The sequence below is a fragment of the Bos mutus genome, chromosome 2 (genome assembly GCF_027580195.1).
Source record: "Bos mutus isolate GX-2022 chromosome 2, NWIPB_WYAK_1.1, whole genome shotgun sequence".
In the NCBI taxonomy this organism is placed as follows: Eukaryota; Metazoa; Chordata; class Mammalia; order Artiodactyla; family Bovidae; genus Bos; species Bos mutus.
In genome coordinates this window covers 131,710,093-131,732,411 of record NC_091618.1, presented here as the reverse complement: position 1 = coordinate 131,732,411, position 22,319 = coordinate 131,710,093, and the positions used below count along the sequence as shown (strand labels likewise).

Below are 22,319 nucleotides of genomic sequence, written 5' to 3'. Positions count from 1 at the left end.
TACAAACAGCTTTGATTCTCTTGCTCTCTATTTTTTTTACAAGTTTGTTCAACTCAAAATCCAGTAAGATCCACACATTACATTAAGGTGACACATTTTTAAGTTTCTCTTGAAATTCCTCCTTCCCTCTTTTCTTTTCAATGTATTTGTTGATAAAATCAGATCATTTTGCCATAAAGTCTTTCACATTCTAGCTTTTCCTGACTATAGCCCTGTAATATTTCTTCAAATTTCCTATCTGCTGTTCTCCTGTGATCTACAGACTGTGATCACCTTCGGGGTTAACTGGTTTAGCAAAACTGTATCTCTCTCTTCAGCTGTGCTATATAAATGAAGTCTGTAGTTTCAGGGTTTTTGCACAGGCATTTTTTTTTCCTTAAATGACAATAAGTGCACATTCAGTTCAGTTCAGTTCAGTCACTCAGTCGTGTCCGACTCTTTGCGACCCCATGAACCGCAGCACGCCAGGCCTCCCTGTCCATCACCAACTCCTGGAATCCACCCAAACTCATATCCATCGAGTCGGTGATGCCATCCAACCATCTCATCCTCTGTCGTCCCCTTCTCCTCCTGCCCTCAATCTTTCCCAGCATCAGGGTCGTTTCAAATGAGTCAGCTCTTTACATCAGGTGGCCAAAGTATTGGAGTTTCAGCTTCAACATCAGTCCTTCCAATGAACAACCAGGACTGATCTCCTTTAGGATAGACTGGTTGGATCTCCGTGCTGTCCAAGGAACTCTCAAGAGTCTTCTCCAACCCCACAGTTCAAAAGCATCAATTCCTCGGCGCTCAGCTTTCTTTATAGTCCAACTCTCACATCCATACATGACCACTGGGAAAACCATAGCCTTGACTAGATGGACCTTTTTTATATGTTATTTGAAGGTTGAACATAATCAGTTTTGCTCATTATTTACAAACAAATCATAAATTCTAGAAAATTTCAGGTAGAAAAGGTACAGTGCTGTAACACAATGACAGGACAGCTGCAATATATCCAATCATGTTATACAACCCCTAAAAAAAGTACTGTCACAGGGAAGCACTGAACTCACCTGCTGGAAGGCTTGTATTGTAGCTGAGTAGGAGCGAAGAGACAGACAAAATTTCAACAGATTCTGCTGTAGTGGTGACAGAAACTGAAATGCAGCTTTCAATATTGCATGATAATAGGAGTAATCAGTACCTGTCAGGAAGAATATCAACCAAAATAGTTCTATATAACTACAGGTATCCAAATAAGGTAGCTCATAAAGTATAAAGCTATGTGTTACAAAAGCAAATGTTTGCAAAATGTTTACAAAAGCAAATAATTGCAAAATGTTACCACTATACTGTCTTGCAAAGTGAAAGTGTTAGTTGCTCAGTCCTGTCTGACTCTTTTGCAACCCCATGGACTGCAGTCCTTGAGGTTCCTCTATCCATGGAATTCTCCAGGCAAGAATACTGGAGTGGGTAACCATCCCCTTCTCCAGGGAATCTTTCCGACCCAGGGATCAAACTCGGGTCTACTACACTGCAGGGGAACTCTTTAACCTCCTGAGCCACCAGGGAAGCAAAGCATACTGTCTTGAGCTGTTGTCAAATGCTTAGAATTATTTAGAGTATGCTGTGCAATTGGACTCTTCCTCTCTTCAATCTTCAATCCTTTCTTCACTATTCCCTCTCCCTGGACTGAGATTTTCCCACTTACCTGGATGACTAACTCCCACCTTCTTCCTCAGGAAGAACTCAGTTTATGAGAGCACCTATCCCACGGAGGCATTCCCAGCCCCTACTCCCACACCTCAATCAATCATGTTCCTCTCTTCTTTGCTCACCTCTCTCACTTAGCATATTGTTCACTCGTTTACTTAATCACTAACTACCCCCCCGCAATAGTCTTTGAGCCCCTGCACACAGAAACTATGATGTGTCTTTGTGTCCCCTGGCACATGTTATCTATTCAAATAACCCAACAAGACTGAGCAATGTAATGAGGAAGTACAAGATATTAAAAGATGCTAATGAAACTATGGTTTGGGGAGAGGCATTGAAACAAATTATCTGGGGGAAAAATACATGTAGCAGTATAAAAAAATCCCAAGGATATATTAAATGAAAATCACAAGGTACAAAACAATATATTTAGTACACTATTTTTTCGTACTGTTAGAAAGAATAAGAAATAAGAATACATACTTATGTATTGGATTGGCCAAAAAGTTTATTCAGGTTTTTCTGTAAAATAGAATGGAAAAACCTGAACAAATTTTTGGTCAACTCAATAGTTGTAAAAAAAAAAAAAAAGAAGAAGAATGAAAAAAATACTGAAGGCTAAACAAATTAATTTTAAATAGTTATTAAAAAGCCAAGAGAAACAGAAGGAACAAGATTTTTCTGTGTACAGCCTTTTATATGGCTTTGGTTTTTCTTCTAAAATTTTACTTTATAATGAAGTATAGTTGATTAACAATATTACGATAGTTTCAGGTATGTGAAGCTTTGACTTTTAAACTATTATATATTTTTGAAAAATTCAAGAAAAATATTTAACATTTTAAAAAGCAAAATGTAAAAGGTTCTGTATGACATTAGCACCTTCAAAGTAGAAAAAGAGATCAGAAAGAAATGGCTTAAAATGTTTTGTGAAGTCACTCAGTCGTGTCTGACTCTTTGTGACCCCATGGACTGTAGCCTACCAGGCTCCTCCGTCCATGGGATTTTCCAAGCAAGAATACTGGAGTGGATTGCCATTTCCTTCTCCAGGAGACCTTCCCAACCCAGGGATTGAACCCAGGTCTTCTGCATTGCAGGCAGATGCTTTATCGTCTCAGCCACAAGGGAATGTTGCCAGAGTGTTAAAAGTGACTATCTTTGGGTAGTAGGAGTATGAATATTTCAAATAAAGTGTTTAATATACTTTTATGGTCACTTTCAAGAATTCATACTCTCCTAACTTCAACCAAAAACACACTAGCATTTATACTGAAGAAATTTCATTTTAAATATCAGAGTTCAAATTTCACTATAAAAACCACTTTGATAAGTTTGTTTTATGAAACTGTAAACTAAAATGATTTTTTTGGTTACCTGAACAATTCTAGTTGACTCTAAATTACTTAACTAAAACTTACAGATGCTTGTTCAAAACTTTTACATATTTAAACTGCAAAAAAGATTTAGACTTCACTTTTTAAATATGCTCTAATTTTTTAAATCATAAAGTTAAAAATCAATTCAAACATTAACAGCAGTCACATATTTATAATTTTTACACACTTCCACTTCCACAAGGACTTATGCCTGTCAATGCAATATTCAAGGTTTTAACTACTCATGTATCAGCATCTTTGACTATTAATGTCCATATTCTATATAGTTTACATTGAATTAGAAAACGTTTGTGAAAGCTCATCAAAAACTAAACCAGTATACAGTTTACATTAATTTGACACCTGACACTCTAGTTGTGAGTGGTTGGCATGCGTAATGGAAAACATTTTGGATGGCACTCAGTGAGAAGAAACTCAACAGATAACAGATCAGTTGAGTAATAAGTTCATAACAAAAGAAAGCGAATCAAATCTGATGGTTATTATGTCGATGCTAAATGATTCTAAATGAATCTGACTTCTGCAAAATATTCACATAGCACTTTCAATAAAAGAACATAAAAGAACAAAACACAAAGCGGGGGCGGGGGTGGGAATCAAAGGCAATTCTTATTGCCAAAGTTGTAAACTTTTTCAAAAATAATTACTAGTTTGTGTTGGCTCTGCTGGCTGCCATGACAATTCTACTCACTAAAGATAAAAATGTTTTTCATTAATTGCCATGCCACCATACTCTGAAAGAGACCAAATTTCTAATACATTCCCAGACACCAAAGTCAAAGAAGCATCTGCTTCTATTTTACCGTGATGATCTGATGATCCGATATTTTGACTGGCTTCTACAAAATCCCAAAATTTCTCTTGACTGTCTTCTGCTAAAAACTCACTGAGAGAAAAGGGGGAAATATCAGAAATAAAACAACTTAATAAAAATCTTCCAATATAAGTTATATTACTAAGGAGAGTAAAAATAAGCTTTAAGTTTCCAAATGTCCAAAGCTTAGTTGTGATAATATATATTATATATGAATACATGTAATATATTTCAATAAAATATTTTCTAATTTGGGCACATCTTACTAATTAGCTATTAATAATTAGCTTCATAATTTATTCACTTAATAACTTCTTAGGTATTCCTTAAGCAGCCTAGAATAATAGAAATGTTGTAACAACAGAGAAGTCCCAATACAAAGAAAGGTTATGAAATCTCATTTGTGAAAATGCTGTCAGTAGTGGAAGCAGAATTAGGAATTTCTAATTCTAGTACTAGTTCTGCTCACTCATTTTCTGAAAGACTTACAAAGAACAAAACATGTTTCGCCTAAGGTTCTCCTGAGGAAAACATGAATCCTAGAAACATCTCTAGGAGACTGAAGGCAGCATGCTGCAATCTTTTTACATCCATAAATCCAAACTTTAAAGGCCATCAAATTTTAAAGTTAGCACTGATTTAATAAAATCAGGTCTCAGAACTTAATGCCATCTTAATTTTTTCCTTGACTTTACTGTACCGACCTAAAATAAAATAAAGGCTATTCTACACTTCCCCTCATTCAGGGCCTTTAAAATCCCGAGAAGAAGAAGCAGGTACTCATTGAATGATTCATGTAAATCGGTTATCTTCTCCTCCAAGCCATACCAATGTAGTGGTGGTCTTTCCCTGTCTTAGAGCAAACTACAGATCTGGATCTCAGCTTACCTAGCCAAAGGAAGATTTTCCCATTACTTGTCAACACTGGGGTGTACAACTCTCACTCTACTCCACAGCTAGACACAGAAATATGGGAAAAATAAGAAACATTTCCTGGTAATACACAGCTTCTCTAAAAATAGGTTTCTGAAAATACCCATTATAATAATGTATTAAATTATTTAGTGCCTCCTTGAGTGTGGCATTTTTCTAGGCTTTCGAGCAACTGACACAGACATCACACACATCTTATAATAGCTTACAGTCTATTAATGTCTTACAGGTATTAAGACAGATTATGATGTGTAAATAAATGCTAAATTCATGAATTAAAGCAGCATTCACAAGATAAGTGAGCAGAAGGGGGAAAAGTAATACACATTAGTTCTGAGACAAGGGTTCACTTAAGCTAAGACCCTCCTTCAAAGGCCATATGCACATAAATATATAATTTTCATATAATTACAGGAAAACATAAACATCCATTCTTTCTCACCCCAATGTATAAATAAGTCTTACAATGTCTAAGTGTCAAACAGTCTCAAGAAAATTAATTACCAGATCCACTGAACTAAGCCATGGAAGATAAGAACAGTACAAGACACTATTAAAAGGAATGCTGCCATTTGCTTACAGTGTGCTTCAATTTGTTTGCTTTTTGCTCTAAATTGTTTTTTAGCTTCTGATATCTATTCCACTGAGTAAAAAATCAAGTTTTACAGATGAAATTCTACGGTGTCTGCGACTTGCTTTACAATGTCTTAGTGGGAGAAGGCAGGAGGGTGGTGACAGTGACGGTTATTGGACTTGAGCTGACAATTGCTAAAACTGGGCGACAGGCAGAGAGAGAGCATATCATATAGAACATTTTCTCCATTTATAAATATATTAACTTTCTTAAGGGCATAGAGGTAGTAAAAGAAAAATCTGGAATTTACATTCCAGTCTCTATCACTCAAATCTTTCAAGCTGCATTCTCAGGCCATTGTAATATTTATGCATTCAATAAATGATTGCTTCAATTTTAATAACAGAACTTTATTTATACAACGTTTTTGTTAGTAACTATAGCTGCACAAAACATATTCAGGGCTCTACTTCAATTAAGTATTGATGGACAAACAGAAGCTACAAACCCTTCATTAGCATCAGTTCCAATCTAAGAATACACATGGGAATATTTTCAGTCCCTAAGGGCCAGAAGCAAAGAAAGCAAAATGTCTGTGTTAACTGCATGCCTCGATGTGTGGAGAAGTATCTGACCCTTCAGCCTCCCACCACAGACGTGCTGTGACCCACCATCAGTGTCTGCCGTGGATGCGGGAGGGAAGGATGGTGGCCTCAGCCAGCTCTGAGGTGAATATGGAGTGGTTTCAAACAAGCACAGCATGTTTTTGAGTTGTCTACCCAACCCTTTACCCTAGCAAACTATCTGTAAATAGCTACAAAGGAAAACTAAAATAGTGAACCCAAATGGCAAATGGCCAGGATATCATGAAAAGGGGCTATGTTTGTTATGGGTAAACTGGGGTGAAAGAAATAGTTTATAATACTCACTTCACTGAGATCAAAGAACTGAAAAAAATTGATCAATTAAGGCTGACAACTTGAGCATACTTTCTCAAAAGTCCATAAGTATATGCCATAAGACTCTTCTAAGAAAATATCCAAACGCCAGTAAGTTTGTTAGTATAAGTGAGAGTAATGGGATGTAACCTAGTTATGAATATTAAGCAGAATATCTTAAAACATCTATTACAGACAGCTGCACAAACTTATTTGTAAAGTAGTAGTAAATTTCAGTGACTTAGACTGACACCAGGCAAATCATCCAAAATAAGATGAGCAGAAAGGAAGAAAAAAACATTCAGTTAGTTATAAGAGTGCTAGCCCAGGCAGTCGCGGACCTCACATGCCTGCACACTTCACTGCTATAAACACCCAAGATCTAACAAGGGGCTTGGCCTATTTATCTAACTAGTTATTGTAACATCACCATGACATATAAGAGTGGGGTCTGGTGGGGCAGGCAGGGGTTTGTCAGGGCCTGGGGTTTGTTTCTGCTGCCCTTTAATTGCTGAGGAGAGGGAGGCACGGAGAAGTGACGGCAGAAAGCCTGTTGGCAGAAAGTTGGAAGGCTCCTCAGCAAGTCAAGACCAGCTCCCGCATGTCCCATGTTCCTACCGGCCTCTCCTCAATACAAAGGAGGCTCTTCCTTAGGAGGTACACCATCAACACAACAAACACTTTGCTCCCATCTTTCTAGAGATTAAGGAAAGATGTGAGAAGATGAAATTCTAAGTTGAAGGTCACAAAGATAGACCACAAAGTTAACTGATGAACAGTTCAAATTTCCAGCTCTATCAAATTCTGAAATTACTAAATGTTTATCGTTCATCTACCTAAGTGTATGCTTTAGAAAGATTCGCTATAGGTCCTAGCTATATGTTATTTGAGATACAATAAAAATAAGCTTCCCTCTATAAACAAAAAAACTGACTAAAAGACAGGTATCTGATTATACTTATATAACAACCATTTACTAAAAAGTATATTTGGTTTATAAAATCTTCCAAGAAATCATTGACTATATTTTACTTTATCAATTTTAAGACATTTTTTTTTCCCCCAAGTTTGGGCAATCTTCTTTACTGAGAAATTGAGATGCATGTTTTCTTTTTTCCCCTAAAAACACACGTCTGGTTTCTACAATCTGTCTACTAACTCCTTCTTGCGGTTCATTGAAGGATTGTCAAGTTTCCTTCAACTTTCATTTTCTTCCATACTCCCCAGACCAGAGAATCTCTTCTCGTTTGAGAGGTAACAGTGGGAAACTTGGTGTGACTTACTGCATATTCACTACACTCTAAATCCCTTCGAAGCCTAGGCCTTTGAAACTCATTTTCTGCACCAAGACCCCGGAACACAGCAGAAGTAGAAATGGCTGCATGGGGCAGAAGGCAAACAGGCAAGAACCAGTCTTGCAGTTTCTTGAAGCCCCAGATGGTACTGAGGTAGATGGGGTAGGAGACTAGGGTCCAGTATGTTTCAGGAAATGCTGCCCAAAGACAACTGTCGATTTTAAGACATATCATTGTTTTAGAAAATGCTAAGAGTGAAAGATGCTACCAATTTTAATTGTGAGATAACAACTTGGCTGCATTCGGATTTTGGAGAAGCTAACATCAGATAAGATGTGGACACTTTCTCAGCTTCCCCCTGCACTCTTTTATCTGGGGTCTGTCTCCTTCCGAGTTCTCAGGAGGGGTATGTCCTCCACCTGCATCTCAACAAGATCTCTTCTCTTTCTTGTATTAAACACCCCTTAGCACCCTGTTCAAATAAACAGAAATTTTCCTTTAAGTACAACACTCTCTTCCCTTATTAGCATATTTACACTCTTCCTGGAAGACACCATAATAACTTAACCAATTCAGTATACCTGTCTAAAGAAGTCCCTCAGGATCTGCCATCAGTGCAGTCCTAGCCTGCAGCATAATCTGTGAAGGGACTCAGCACGGTGCACGTGAGTGGGGCTCCTACTAAATGCATAATGAGAATCCCACTCCCTAAAAGCTCCCAAATATTCACTGGCAGAGCCCACATTTTCAATTAAACACGTGAAAGGAAAAAACATGTCTTCTTACCTGGCTTCTAATAACAACGGAGTGGAAAACCATTTTGTTGTAAGAGAGGTCGTAATGGCTTTTGAATCTGCCTTAACTGAGGAAAACAGCCATAGTCCAGTAAGCATAGTCAGAAGGCCCATTTTACAGCAAAGTCCTAGAAAGGAAAAAAAAAAGATTTTTCTACAAGGCGATGTTTAAACCTGAATCTTAATACTTAGAGACACAAAAGAACATGATTGTGACAGAAATAAAAATGTTTCCAAAATATAACAGCACATACTATCTATAGATAGTCGATAGGTGTTAGTTGATTACTGACACACAACTAAAGGTGTGTCGTTCATTACACTCTTTTCTACAAAGGCTGCACTTCATCTCCTGGGTGCCTATACCATACAGAGATGTTAGCCTCTCATTTCATAGGCTTCTCTTGCTGTGGAACAAGGGCTCGAGGGTGTGTGGGCCTCAGCAGTTGCAGCATGGGGGCTCTGTGGCTGTGGTTCCCAGGCTCTAAAGCACAGACTCAACAGCTGTGGTGCGCCAGCTAAGTTGCTCCATGGCATGTGGGATCCTCCAGACCAGGGATCAAACCCATGTCTTCTACATTGGCAGGTGAATTCTTCACCACTGAGCAACCAGGGAAGCCCAAAAAGTTGCTTTTAAAAGAGTGTGAAGTTCAGGTACTGTTGGCTTCTTGGGAAACAAAAAAATTAATATGAACGTTCCATTTATAAATGTGTAGTTGTTCAGTCGCTAAGTTGTGTCTGTCTCTTGCGACCCCGTGGAGTCCGCCAGGCTCTCTATCCATAGTATTTCCCAGGCAAGAATATTGAAGTGGGTTGCTATGTCCTTCTCCAGAGAATCTTCCTGACCCACAGATCAAACCCCCGTCTTCTGCATTATAGGTGGATTCTTTACCCTCAGCCACTAGGGAAGCCTCATTTATAAACAGATATTTTTTTAAAAATCAACATTAATAAAGACTAGGACTAACCAAACCAGACCTCTGACAATGAAACCTGCTAGCAGGTAAGTCCTAGCTTGGGAGGGTGTGTGGGGGGTTGGGGGTGGGGGGGTGGGGGGCACGGACAGGAAACTGGAAATGATGTAGGCTCCTCTCCCGAAGTAGCAAAAGTTATTGACATTTCCTGCAGAGGGGCAAGCAAGGACCCAAACTGTTACATACAATTTAAGACCACTCAAGAACTCTCTCAGACACCCTCCCCTGGAGGTTCATGGACTGCAGCCTCAGAAACATGCTCCTCATGATAGAACATCAGTTAGTAATAGAGACCTATGATCAATTCCTGAGTTTGCTAGTTACCAACAGTTTAACCCCAAGCATGTTACCTAATAACTCCTCCGCCCTTACCTTTAGTCTCCCACTCTCTAAAATAAGAATAACAGTAACTGCCATGGGGGAGAATGAGAAGGCAACATGAAATCACTTTGTAACAAAAGTCACTTTGCAGCTGAAAGTTACTTTTTGTACTGTGCCAAGCATGTGCCAAGTACTACACAAAAACTAAACTGCTCTAGCAAAATATGTCATAAGGAAGAGAAGCTAGAAACTATGTTCTAAACTATAGAATAACAGCTCATCACTATCACAAGGCCCCAAAAACATTCCTTGGAAACGTATCCTCTGTGGCTGGGGGGGAAAAAACACTTTGCTGTACAGCAACGACTAACACAACATTGTAGATCAGCCATAGTGCCTGCCTGCTCAGTTGTGTCCATCTCGGTGACCCCATGGACTGTAGCCCACCAGGCTCCTCTGTCCATGGAATTTTCCAGGCAAGAATACTGGAGCAGGTTGCCATTTCCTCCTCAAGGGGATCTTCGCAACCCAGGGACTGAACCCGTGTCTCCTGCATGTGCAAGCAGGTTCTTTACCACTGCGCCAACAAAAATTTTTTAAAATCCTACCCCAAATCAGTAAGTTTCTAAACCAGAGGCAGCGCATATGAACTATGTTCAAGCAGCAATAATGCTCCAGCTGTGTTCACAATTTTTCCTGCAGGGACCTAGACATGTTACCCCCAGCAGTGATGATTCCAGATGAGAAACTGGATGCCACTTAACAGTACTCCCAGATGGACCGCATGCAGAGAGTGAGGAGGAGGCTCCTCCCCACTCACCCGAGCAGACACCCACATTTACTGAGCAATTACTAGAGGCGGGATCACTCTGACTGCGCCACTGCCAAGAGCTCTGCAAACAGCACGTTCCCCAGCTCACCTCAGTAAACAGCAGTGGCTGGCAAATGGCAGAGAGTCCATAAATACGCTGCATGATGGGTGAAACACTATCACCCCCACTTTAAAAATAGGAAAATGGGAATTCAGAGAGGCTAAGTAACTTGCCTAATAAATAGCAATACTTAGAACCTACACATGCCTGTTTTTAAAAGTTCTACAATACCATGCTCTCTGCCCTGGCTTTAAGAAGGGGTTCTTAACATCCAGACCTAGACTGAGCATACAACTTTATTACGAGACCCAAGACAAGTTCAAGGATTTCTAGGGCAGAGTCTTTGGGTCCCAAATGGCCAAGAGAGGTACAGTTTCACCTTAAAACCAAGGAACCAAGGGAGCAATCAAGCAACCAGCCTGACAGGTCCATACTGGGACTGACTTTGGGGACAGAATGTGAGCTCCTCAAGAGCAGGGAGTTTTGTTTGTCACAATCACATGCCTAGCATAATGCCTGGAACACAGGAGGCCCTCAACATAAACAAACAGACTCTGTTCATTAACAGATGAATGAAAAGATCTGGGAGAAAAAGGGATGTGGCACCAAACGCAAAGGCGCTCAGAAAGCCTAGGACTTAACAAGGGTGAAAATGAAAACTACGCATCATGACTCACCCCGAGATCCCCTAGACCTGTTTTAAAGACACAGAGAGAGTTCTTGGGGTGCCGCAGAGCATCATTAGAGATGGAAAAGGGAGGAAAGCCATACATTAATGAACAGCTTTCCCATACCCAAACCCCACATCCTTGATACCACAGGTAACACCAGAGGAAAAGACTGTTCACAGAAGTCAAAATAAGAACCTTTCTGAGTGGTCATTTATTTGAGGATACCTTCATTTGCCGAGATCCCATATCACTCTGACCCTAGTAGTCCTTCAGGGTTGCTTATTAAGAGGAGTAGTCTGCAAACTAACGGTTGGCAGAATCTTCAGTGTGGCACTGCATGATTACAGGCATCACGCTTATGGCATGATGCATAAATTAAAAAGTCTTTAGTAAGTTCCAGGCCCAAATGATTCATCTATAAGATCTAACGTGTGGCCTGGCTTCTTTAAATTAAAGACACTATCTCTTGCTCGTTTATTTAAAGTATTCATCAGTTATATTCTGGCAAGTGTTTATCACTTTTGAAAAATAGAAAAGGCATAAAGTTCTAAGTCATCACCAACTTTTTCCATTTTTAAACTGAAGAAAATAGCTAATGAACTCAAAAAAACACTTAAAGGTTCAGGTTAATAGATGAGTTTCAACATATATGACAACAGCAAGGAAAAATATTAGGAAGTTACCTTTCTTGAGAAATAAATTTACTTCTGAAATAATTAAATTAATATACATTTATACCTAGAATTTTCTCCATAGTTCAATCTAGTCCCCTCAAGTTGAACACACACTGTGAAGGGAGTTATAGTACTGTAGAAAGCAATGCTTATTTCCCTTATTAAAAATAAGTTCCAGCTAAGTATATCAAAAGCAAGTCAAACGGAAAGGCTACAATCAACCCAACTTTTATGCTGCTGCTGCTGCTAAGTAACTTCAGTCGTGTCCGACTCTGCGATCCCATAGAGGGCAGCCCACCAGACTCCCCCGTCCCTGGGATTCTCCAGGCAAGAACACTGGAGTGGGTTGCCATTTCCTTCTCCAATGCATGAAAGTGAAAAGTGAAAGAGAGGTCGCTCAGTCGTGCCCCACTCTCAGCGACCCCATGGACTACAGCCTACCAGGCTCCTCCATCCACGGGATTTTCCAGGTAAGAGTACTGGAGTAGGGTGCCATTGCCTTTTCCTTTATGTTGCTATCATATAGCTATTTAAAACGTCTTCAAATATCACACTAAAATTGTCTGGCCAAGTGTATGATGAATGTTTTCAAAATAGTTAGCACACAGTAAGGCATAAGACCCCAAGACTTCAAATGAACAAACTATGCTAGTTTTCAAATCTGGCAAAAAATGCAAAACAATCTAGATTCTGGCCAAGGAACACTGAAGAGCTCACGCCCATAACTCATTGGCGATGTACGCGGATCTTATTCTTCTGGCAGGTCCCAGGCTAAAAGTGAAACCGGATCATCCAATTTCCAGTCAACAGATCCTTGAAACAAACGAAAACGGTAAACAAAATTCACCACCCGAATTCATTTTAGGGAAAACAGAAATCTATAAAAAGATCCATCTTTTTCCCACCGGAGTCCTGCAAACCGCTGGCTCTCAACCTCCTTGGGGTCAAGCTTGGTCTGAATTCGTGTTAGGACACGTCCCCCACCTCCGTCTGCACTTGGGCACACGGGTTTCAAAGCTCTCCAATGAAGGCGCAAAACCGATGAAAAGAGTCCGCGGCCAACCTCGCAGAAACCGGATTTCCCCAGAAAACACTGAAGGACTTCTAAAGGGACTCGAACAGAGAGGAAGGGCTGAGACACAGGAGGGGAAACTGAGTCAGGAAAGAATTGGAAGATCAAGGTGACCGAGACACACGGTGGCCTCGCTCCCCAGACCCTCTCTCCGCCGGCGAGACCTCCCCACTCCAACCCCAGGGGTACCTGTCACTGGTCTTGCAGCTGCAGCACACGCGCCGCTCTCATCCCCTTGCCAGCCCATGCCAGGGGCCGCGCTCTGTCCGCGACGGCACCTGCGACAACGCCGGGGCGGGGCAGGACAGCGGCGCAGGCGGCAGCAGCTGCGCCAGTGAGCGGCCGACACGCGCCTTTCCCGCGGCTCTGCTCACAAGCCGGCCTCGCAAAGGAGAGACCAGCTGCCGACCGCCCTTTACTTCCGCTTCCTACTGGCTAGCGCCGGAGGACTTCCGGCTACAGAGTCGTGGCCAGGGCCGCCCAGAGCGCCACGCTACTGCCATCTTACTTCCGAAGAGGTTCCGCCTCTCTCCTTGCTTCCGGAGGTTCCGTTTGGTTTGGGAGGCGCTGTTCTTTGAGGTTGTGTGAACGTGTAAGGGAACTGGGAGAAGGCAATGGCAAGCCACTCCAGTGCTCTTGCCTGGAAAATCCCATGGACGGAGGAGCCTGGTAGGCTGCGGTCCATGGGGTCACTAAGAGTCGTACACGACTGAGCGACTTCACTTGCAGTTTTCACTTTCATGCATTGGAGATGGAAATGGCAGCCCACTCCAGTGTTCTTGCCTGGAGAATCCCAGGGACGGGGGAGCCTGGTGGGCTGCCGTCCATGGGGTCGCACCGAGTCGGACACGACTGAAGCGACTTAGCGGCAGCAGCAGCAAGGGGACAACTGAGACACAAAAGCTTTACCACATGAAGAGACTGGATAGAATCCACTTCCTTAAACTCGTCCGTTAAAAGCACTGTTGAATCGTAAAGGACCAAACGACTTAATGTTTCTGAGTTTCTTAGACTTTATCTCAAACTCTTGGATAGCTTCCGTTCCAGGCAGCAGAGAAAAGAATTTTTTTTTTTAATTTCATGAGATGTTTTTGCTTATTTTGTATAGGAAGTGACAGCTTAATCTGCAAGGGTTACTTTGTCCTTTGAATTACTTTTTGGCAAATATAAATTACTATGTAAAATACTTTTAGAATTATGACACTGGGCAGGTCATTTTAGCCACCCAGAAATGAATAAGTCTTTGGGCGATATATTGTAACTAATAAAGTGAGCTAAAAAGCCAAACATATTTTTGTACGTACCTAAATAAAAAGTGTAAAATATTAACTGACTTATGGTTATATGGTGCAAACAGTCCGTCCCTTGAGAGTGGCAGAACAAGTAGTAAAAAACACTTGTCTTAGTCTGATACCTATATGTTTGTACTGTGCTTAAGAACTGTAGCTGACTGTTGGGTTTTCTGTTCCTTGCTAGACTAAATTTCAAAAAAATTTAAGGAATGAAAATGATTGTTTCAAAATATATTTCTTCAGAGAGATTTTGTGTTAGAAGTTTTCCATTGTGTATTTTGTATGCCTTTTAAAGTCATTTCAAGTGATAATTTCATTAAAAATGAATTGTTTAACCACAATACAGAGTTAGTTTTTCACTCTGTTTTAACTTGGTTGTCTGCTATTGATGCATGAATAACACCAATACTTGCTTAGTTATAGCATACAACTAACTGATTGTTAGTATTATTTGTGGAAATAATACAAATACATTATTACTAAAGTACATAGTTTACATCACAGTTCACTCTTGTTGTACTATCTTATGTGTTTTCACAAATGTGCACATAATCATCATTACAGTTTCACGCAGAATAGTTTCATCCCTCTAATAATCCCCTGTGCTTCACCTATTCACCTCTCCCCTGAAATCCTGGCAAACACTGATCTTATCAGCATCTACTATAACTGAACAGTATGAAAAGGCAAAAAGATAGGACACTGAAAGATGAACTCCCCAAGTCGGTAGGTGCCCTATATGCTACTAGAGATCAGTGGAGAACTAACTCCAGAAGGAATGAAGAGATGGAGCCAAAGCAAAAACAACACCCAGTTGTGGATGTGACTGCTGATGGAGGTAAAGTCTGATGCTGTAAAGAGGAATATTGCATAGGAACCTGAAATGTTAGGTCCATGAATCAAGCCAAAGTGGAAGTGGTCAAACAGGAGATGGCAAGAGTGAACATCGACATTTTAGGAATCAGCAACTAAAATGAACTAGAATGGGTGAATTTAACTCAGATGACCGTTATATCTACTACTGTGGGCAAGAATCCCTTAGAAGAAATGGAGGAGCCATCATAGTCAACAAAAGAGTCCAAAATGCAGTACATGGATGCAATCTCAAAAATGACAGAATGATCTCTGTTTGTTTCCAATGCAAACCATTCAATATCACAGTAATCCAAATCTATGCCCCGATCAATAATACTGAAGAAGCTGAAGTAAAACGGTTCTATGAGCACCTACAATACCTTCTAGAACTTAAACCAAAAAAAGATGTCCTTTTCATTATAGGGGACTGGAATACAAAAGTAGGAAGTCAAGAAATACCTGGGGTAACAGGCAAATTTGGCCTTGGAATACAGAATGAAGCAGGGCAAAGGCTAATAGAGTTTTGCTAAGAGAACGCACTGGTCATAGCAAACACCCTCTTCCAACAACACAAGAGACAACTCTACACATGGAGATCACCAGATAGTCAATATCAAAATCAGATTAATTATATTCTTTGTAACCAAAGATGGAGAAGCTCTATACAGTCAGCAAAAACAAGACCGGGAGCTGACTGTGGCTCAGATCATGAACTTCTATTGCCAAATTCAGACTTACATTGAAGAAAGTAGGGACAATCACTAGACCATTCAGGTACGACCTAACTCAAATCCCTTAAGACTATACAGTGGAAGTGACAAATAGATCCAAGGGATTAGATCTGAAAAACAGAGTGCCTGAAGAACTACGAATGGAGGTTTGTGACATTGTACAGGAGTCAGTGATCAAGACCATCCCTAAGAAAAAGAAATGCAAAAAGACAAAATAATTGTCTGAGAAGTCCTAACAAATAGCTGAGAAAAGAAGAGAAGTGAAAGGCAAAGGAGAAAAGAAAAGAGATACCTATTTGAATGCAGAGTTCCAAAGAATAGCAAGATGAGAAAACAAAGCCTTCCTCAGTGACCAGTGCAAAGAAATAAAGGAAAACAATAGAATGGGAAAGACTAGAGATCTCTTCAAGAAAATTAGAGATACCAAGGGAATATTTCATGCAAAGATGGGCACAATAAAGGACAGAAATAGTATGGACCTAGCAGAAGCAGACGAGATTAAGAAGAGGTAGTGGGAATACACAGAAGAACTATACAAAAAAGATCTTCATGACCCAGATAATCACGATGGTGTGATAACTCACCTAGAGCCAGACATCCTGGAATGCAAAGTCAAGTGGGCCTTAGGAAGCATCACTACAAACAAAGCTAGTGGAGGTGATGAAATTCCAGTTGAGCTCTTTCAAATCCTGAAAGATGATGCCGTGAAAGTGCTGGACTCAGTATGCCAGCAAATTTGGGAAACTCAGCAGTGGCCACAGGACTGGAAAAGGTCAGTTTTCATTCCAATCTCAAAGAAAGGCAATGAAGAACGTTCAAACCACCGCACAATTGCATTCATCTCACACGCTAGTAAAGCATTACTCAAGATTCTCCAAGCCAGGCTTCAGCAATACGTGAATTGCGAACTTCCAGATGTTCAAGCTGGATTTAGAAAAGGCAAAAGAACCAGAGATCAAATTGCCAACATCCATTGGATCATGGAAAAAGCAAGAGAGTTCCAGAAAAACATCTACTTCTGCTTTACTGACTACACCAAAGCCTTTGACTGTGTGGATCACAAGAAACTGTGGAAAATTCTTCAAGAGATGGGAATACCAGACCACCTGACCTGCCTCCTGAGAAATCTGTATGCTGGTCAAGAAGCAACAGTTGTAACTGGACATGGAACAACAGACTGGTTCTAAACCAGGATGGAGTGTGTCAAGGCTGTATATTGTCACCCTACTGATTTAACTTACATGCAGAGTATATAATGAGGAATGATGGACTGGGTGAAGCACAAGATTGCCAGGAGAAATAACAATAACCTCAGATATGCAGATGACACCACCCTTATGGCAGAAAGCAAAGAACTAAAGAGCCACTTGATGAAAGTAAAAGAAGAGAGTGAAAAAGTTGGCTTCAAGCTCAACATTCAGAAAAATAAGATCATGGCATCCGGTCCCATCACTTCATGGCAAATAGATGGGGAAACATTGGAAACAATGACAGACTTTATTTTGGAGGGCTCCAAAATCACTGCAGATGGTGACTGCAGCCATGAAATTAAAAGACGCTTGCTCCTTGGAAGAAAAGTTATGACCAACCTAGATAGCTTATTAAAAAGCAGAGACTTTAATTTGCCAACAAAAGTCTGTCTAGTTAAGGCTATGGTTTTTCCAGTGGTCATGTATGGATGTGAGAGTTGGATTGTAAAGAAAGCTGAGTGCTAAAGAATTGATGCCTTTGAACTGTGATGTTGGAGAAGACTCTTGAGAGTCCCTTGGACACCAAGGAGATCCAACCAGTCTATCCTAAAGGAACTCAGTCCTGAATATTCATTGGAGGACTGATGCTGAAGCTGAAACTCCAATACTTTTGCCACCTGATGGGAGGAACTGACTTATTTGAAAAGACTGATGCAGCAAAAGACTGAAGGCAGGAGCAGAAGGGGTGACAGAGAATGAGATAGTTGAATAGCATCACCAACTCAATGGACATGAGTTTGAGTAAACTCTGGGAGTTGGTGATGGACAGGGAGTCTTGGCATGCTGCAGTCCATGGTGTCACAAAGAGTCAGACACGACTGAGTGACTGAGAACTATAACTGAATGTCTGTGTCACACCCCTAAATTCTCATAGCTTAGTTGGTAAAGAATCTGCCTGCAATGCAGGAGACTCAGATTCGATTCCTGGGTTGGGAAGATCCCCTGGAAAAGGAACTGGCAACCCAATCCAGTATCCTTGCCTGGAAAATCCTATGGAACCTGGCAAGCTACAGTTTATGGGGCGCAAGAGCCAGACAAGACTTCGCGACCAAACCACCACCACCACCTAAATTCATATGTTGAAACCTTACGTGGTAATATTTGTAGACAGGGTCTTTGGAAGGGGCTAGATCATGAGGGTGGAACCCTCATGTATGGGGTTAGTTCCCTTAAAAAAAAAAAGGCTCCCTTGCCTTTTTGTCATCTGAAGATACAAAGAGAAATTCTTGCATGTTGCCCACATTTTTCACTTAAGCTTTTAGCGTGTTACACAAAGTTACTCAGATTCTAGTCTGATAATTCCAAAATCTCTCCGTATCAGAGCCTGATCTGATGCTTTATCTTGTCAGGCTATATTTTTTGTTGACTTTAAGGATGCCTGTAATTTTTGCTTGAAGCCCAGACATGATGTACTAGGTAAGAGGAACTGAGATAAATAGACCTTGGTGTGAGCCTTTATATTTTTCCGTCTAGGAGTTGGGCTGTGTTTATTGTTGCTGAAGCTGTATATATCAGAGACCTACATTTACTCTGTTGTCCTCTTGTTTTTCTTTCCTTTCTTATATTTGGGTTTCCCTAGAAACGACTTCTTAAGTAGAGCCTGGGCACTGTTAGTCCTTTCAGCTGTATACCCCACCTTATCACAAGAGTCCTGTTGATGTGGTGGTAAGGTTGATGGGAGGGAAAACTGAGCAATTCTACGACTAGGTCTTAGTTTCTGTAGGCCTGTCTCCCAGGGCTGTGACCTCCACAAGTGCTTTTTACATTGTATGAGACAGGATATTCAGAGGGGGCTGGACTTCAGGGATTTCCTTCCCTCCAAGTCAGAAAGCTGCTGTAATGGCTTTCTCCTCACTGGGTAAGCCTTTGTTCTGGGAATTCTCCGGGCTTGTTTCAAAATCATTGCATTTCCCTTCCACCAGGCCAAACATGAACGGATTTTTCTAAGGTACTCACTGTGTATCTGGGAAGGCTCCTGGAGACAGACCCCACAAAACTGTAAGACCCATCTCACCTTACTCTGGGCCCTCAGGGGTATCTCTCAAACTAGTGTAGACTCAGCCTCTAGAAAATTGTCCAAATTACCTGTTCAGAGTTCCTATCACTTAGTAGTTCCAGCAGCTTCTACTTCAGGTAGGATGATCTTTATTCTCTGTGTTTACCCATCTCTCCAGTTTTGGGGTTGGCAGTTTGTCTTCCGACTCAATTCTCTGTTGACTTTCAGTTCACTCAGTTTTTTCTTGTTGTGAGGATAGGAAAGATGACTTCCAAACACTACTCATAGAGTAGAAACCAGAAGTTCAGACACCCTGCCTAAGAGAAGCTGTTGACAGAGCCCAGATCTCTAGATCAATGGTGTCTGATAGAAATAAAATGTGAACCACATATGTAATTTTAAATTTTCTAGTAGCCACATTAAAAAAGTACAAAGACACAGGGAACTATATTCAATATTCTGAGATAAAGCATAAAGGAAGACAATATTAAAAAGAATATATACATATATATGCATAGCTGAGTGACTTTTCTGTGCAGCAGAAATTAAACACAACATTGCACATCAACTATACTTCAATAAAAAGTGTTTAAAAAGTACAGAGAATAAGTGAGATTAGTTTAACAACATATTCTACTTAACCAGTATATTTAATACATTGTCATTTAAATGTGCAGTTATTTTAAGAGTTATTAAGACACTTTACTCTTTTTCTGTAATAGTGTTTGAAATCTAGTATACATTTTGCATTTACAACATATCTCAATTCAGTCACGTTAAGGGCTCAATAGCCATAGACTCTGCTAACCACCCTATCTGTCATTAAAAAAATTCTTAAGAGTAAACTGAATGCACTCCTCACCAGGACTGCTCCTTGAACGCACAGACACCCTGCTGTGTTGTCCCCTCTGCCTGAATTGTCTTCCTCTTTCTCCACAAGGTCTGCTCATACTCTTGACTTAGGTCACTGTCAACATCAACTCTTCAGAGGGATTTCCCTCACTTCCCCACCTGAAATAGATCCCCCAAACTGTTACCTTCTCTCTCATTTACCCATTTTATTTTTTCCATTCTATATTTGTTTATGGTCTACTATACCCTATTAGATGTCACCACACAAGCACAGGGTTTGTTACCAAATCCATACTCAGTCTGCTCTCTGCACCACAGACCAATAATTGAGAGACGCAGCATTGAGGCAAGGAATAATGACTTTATTCAGAAAGCCGGGTGTCAGAGAAGGTGACAGACTAGAGTCCTAGAGTACCATTTTATCATGATCTGGATACCAGTTTCTTTTATAGAAGAGAGAGAGGGAAGGAGAGGAGGAAGTAAAATAAAACCACCGAAAGTCTTGCAAAATATCTCCTGGTGTGGTCAGCCTGTGGAGAGGGCTTGTTAGTTTCTTCTTTTCTGCAGCCATTCACAGGTGGGCAGGGTCAGCGTGTCTCCCTGTGAGCTGAACAAAGGTACTTCAACATCAAGGCAGAAGGACAGGGTTCCACAAGGCAGGCCACTGTGTATGCTTGTAGCATACACATAGAATCCATGGCATTCTTCCAGTGATTATAGTAGCAAAAGCAAGGGAAAGCAAAGGCTAAAGTAAAAGAAACAGACCCAGCACAGAGTCAGATTTTGTTCTTCCCTGTTACAGGACATTACTTAGTTCCATGCAATGTCCTCACCCCAGGACTGAATTGTCTTCTTCCCCTTTCTCCACAAGGTCTGCTCATACTCTTAGGTCACAGTCAACATCAACTCTTCAGAGGGACTTTCCTCACTTCCCCACCTAAAGTAGATTCCCCCAATCTTTACCTTCTCTCTCATTTACCCACTTTATTTACCCCCAGAACAGTACCACGCAACATCTGATGATGAACTCCAGCCACATCACCCTCCTCTGTCTATGTGAACATACTCAACCAAGGAGATGTTCTGCCCTTGCTACTGCTCTTACCCTGTCAGCTTGTGGGCAAAGGACCTGACATGAGATCAGTGAGTCTCCTTGAACTATTTAAGAGACAGAGCATAGACTCTACCAACTTTTAAGCTCTGTTTGTAATTCCAGAAACGAAAGCCCACTGTTGACTCTGTGTGCTTTTTCTCTTAACACAGGACTCAAGAGTAGGCAGACCTAATGGGAGAGTTATGTCCTCAGGGGTGCTGGCCCTGCAGACCCAGGCCACCTGGTCCTTGTAAGGCAACAAGGGCCTTTAAATGTGCAGTTATTTTTAATGTCATTAAGATATTTTACTATTTTTGTACTGTTTGAACTAGTATATATTTTGCATTTACAGAGTTGTTTTACTAGAGTTCCCAACAAAGAACGACCTGTCGTGGTGCGTACACAGGTTGGAAATGAATTTCCAAACATGAGGCAGAACGAGAGGAGAATAAAGTTTATTAAAGTGGGAGATACTGTTAGAATAGTGGGCTAACTCAAGGGAGAACTGAGCCCTTTCACAGCCTTGCACCCAGTTTTTATAGCCTCAAGACAGAGAAAATTCCTACTGAAATGGTGGCATTAGGTGATTGGTGAGGATGCTATAGGGTGGACAGTAGGGTGGATAGTTTACCTAATATGGGATCAGGGAACTAGCTGGTTTAGATCCCAGAGGCACATGGCAACAGTTGCTATGCTATCGGGGTTGGTCAATTCCAGAGATTTTTATCCTGTGACCTTGGTATAGGGCTCCACACCATCTGGCAAAAGAAATTGCCCAAAAGTAAGTTAATAAACACAATAAAGATAGAATATCTAAAAATAGTCATATATAGCGAAAGTGAAGTCATTCAGTCGTGTCCGACTCTTTGCGACCCCATGGACTGTAGCCTATCAGGACGGAGGAGTCATATATAAGTTAACTGTAAATGCCTACCTTTTAAGTATTTTTACACTGATGCTAAAGCTGAAACTCCAGCACTTTGGCCACCTCATGCGAAGAGTTGACTCATTGGAAAAGACTCTGATGCTGGGAGGGATTGGGGGCAGGAGGAGAAGGGGACGACAGAGGATGAGATGGCTGGATGGCGTCACTGACTCAATGGACTTGAGTCTGAGTGAACTCCGGGAGTTGGTGATGGACAGGGAGGCCTGGCGTGCTGTGATTCATGGAGTCACAGAGTCGGACACGACTGAGCGACTGAACTGAACTGACACTGCTTTAT

The 22,319-nt window shown here is 40.9% G+C and overlaps 1 protein-coding gene across 2 annotated transcripts in view; it reads right to left on the bottom strand.

The window, feature by feature from the left end:
* UGGT1 (UDP-glucose glycoprotein glucosyltransferase 1) overlaps positions 1 to 13,446 on the bottom strand; it is a 110,795-nt gene extending 97,349 nt beyond the window's left edge. For both annotated transcript variants that reach the window (XM_005909980.2, XM_070359948.1), the window contains exons 1-4: positions 13,217 to 13,446; positions 8,436 to 8,571; positions 3,899 to 3,981; positions 1,056 to 1,186 (exon numbers count right to left, since the gene is read on the bottom strand). In XM_005909980.2, coding sequence (XP_005910042.1) covers positions 1,056 to 1,186; positions 3,899 to 3,981; positions 8,436 to 8,571; positions 13,217 to 13,274 — 408 coding nt within the window. In that variant the 5' untranslated portion in view covers positions 13,275 to 13,446. The remainder of the gene's footprint in view (positions 1 to 1,055; positions 1,187 to 3,898; positions 3,982 to 8,435; positions 8,572 to 13,216) is intronic.
* Between the last annotated feature and the right edge of the window lie 8,873 nt (positions 13,447 to 22,319).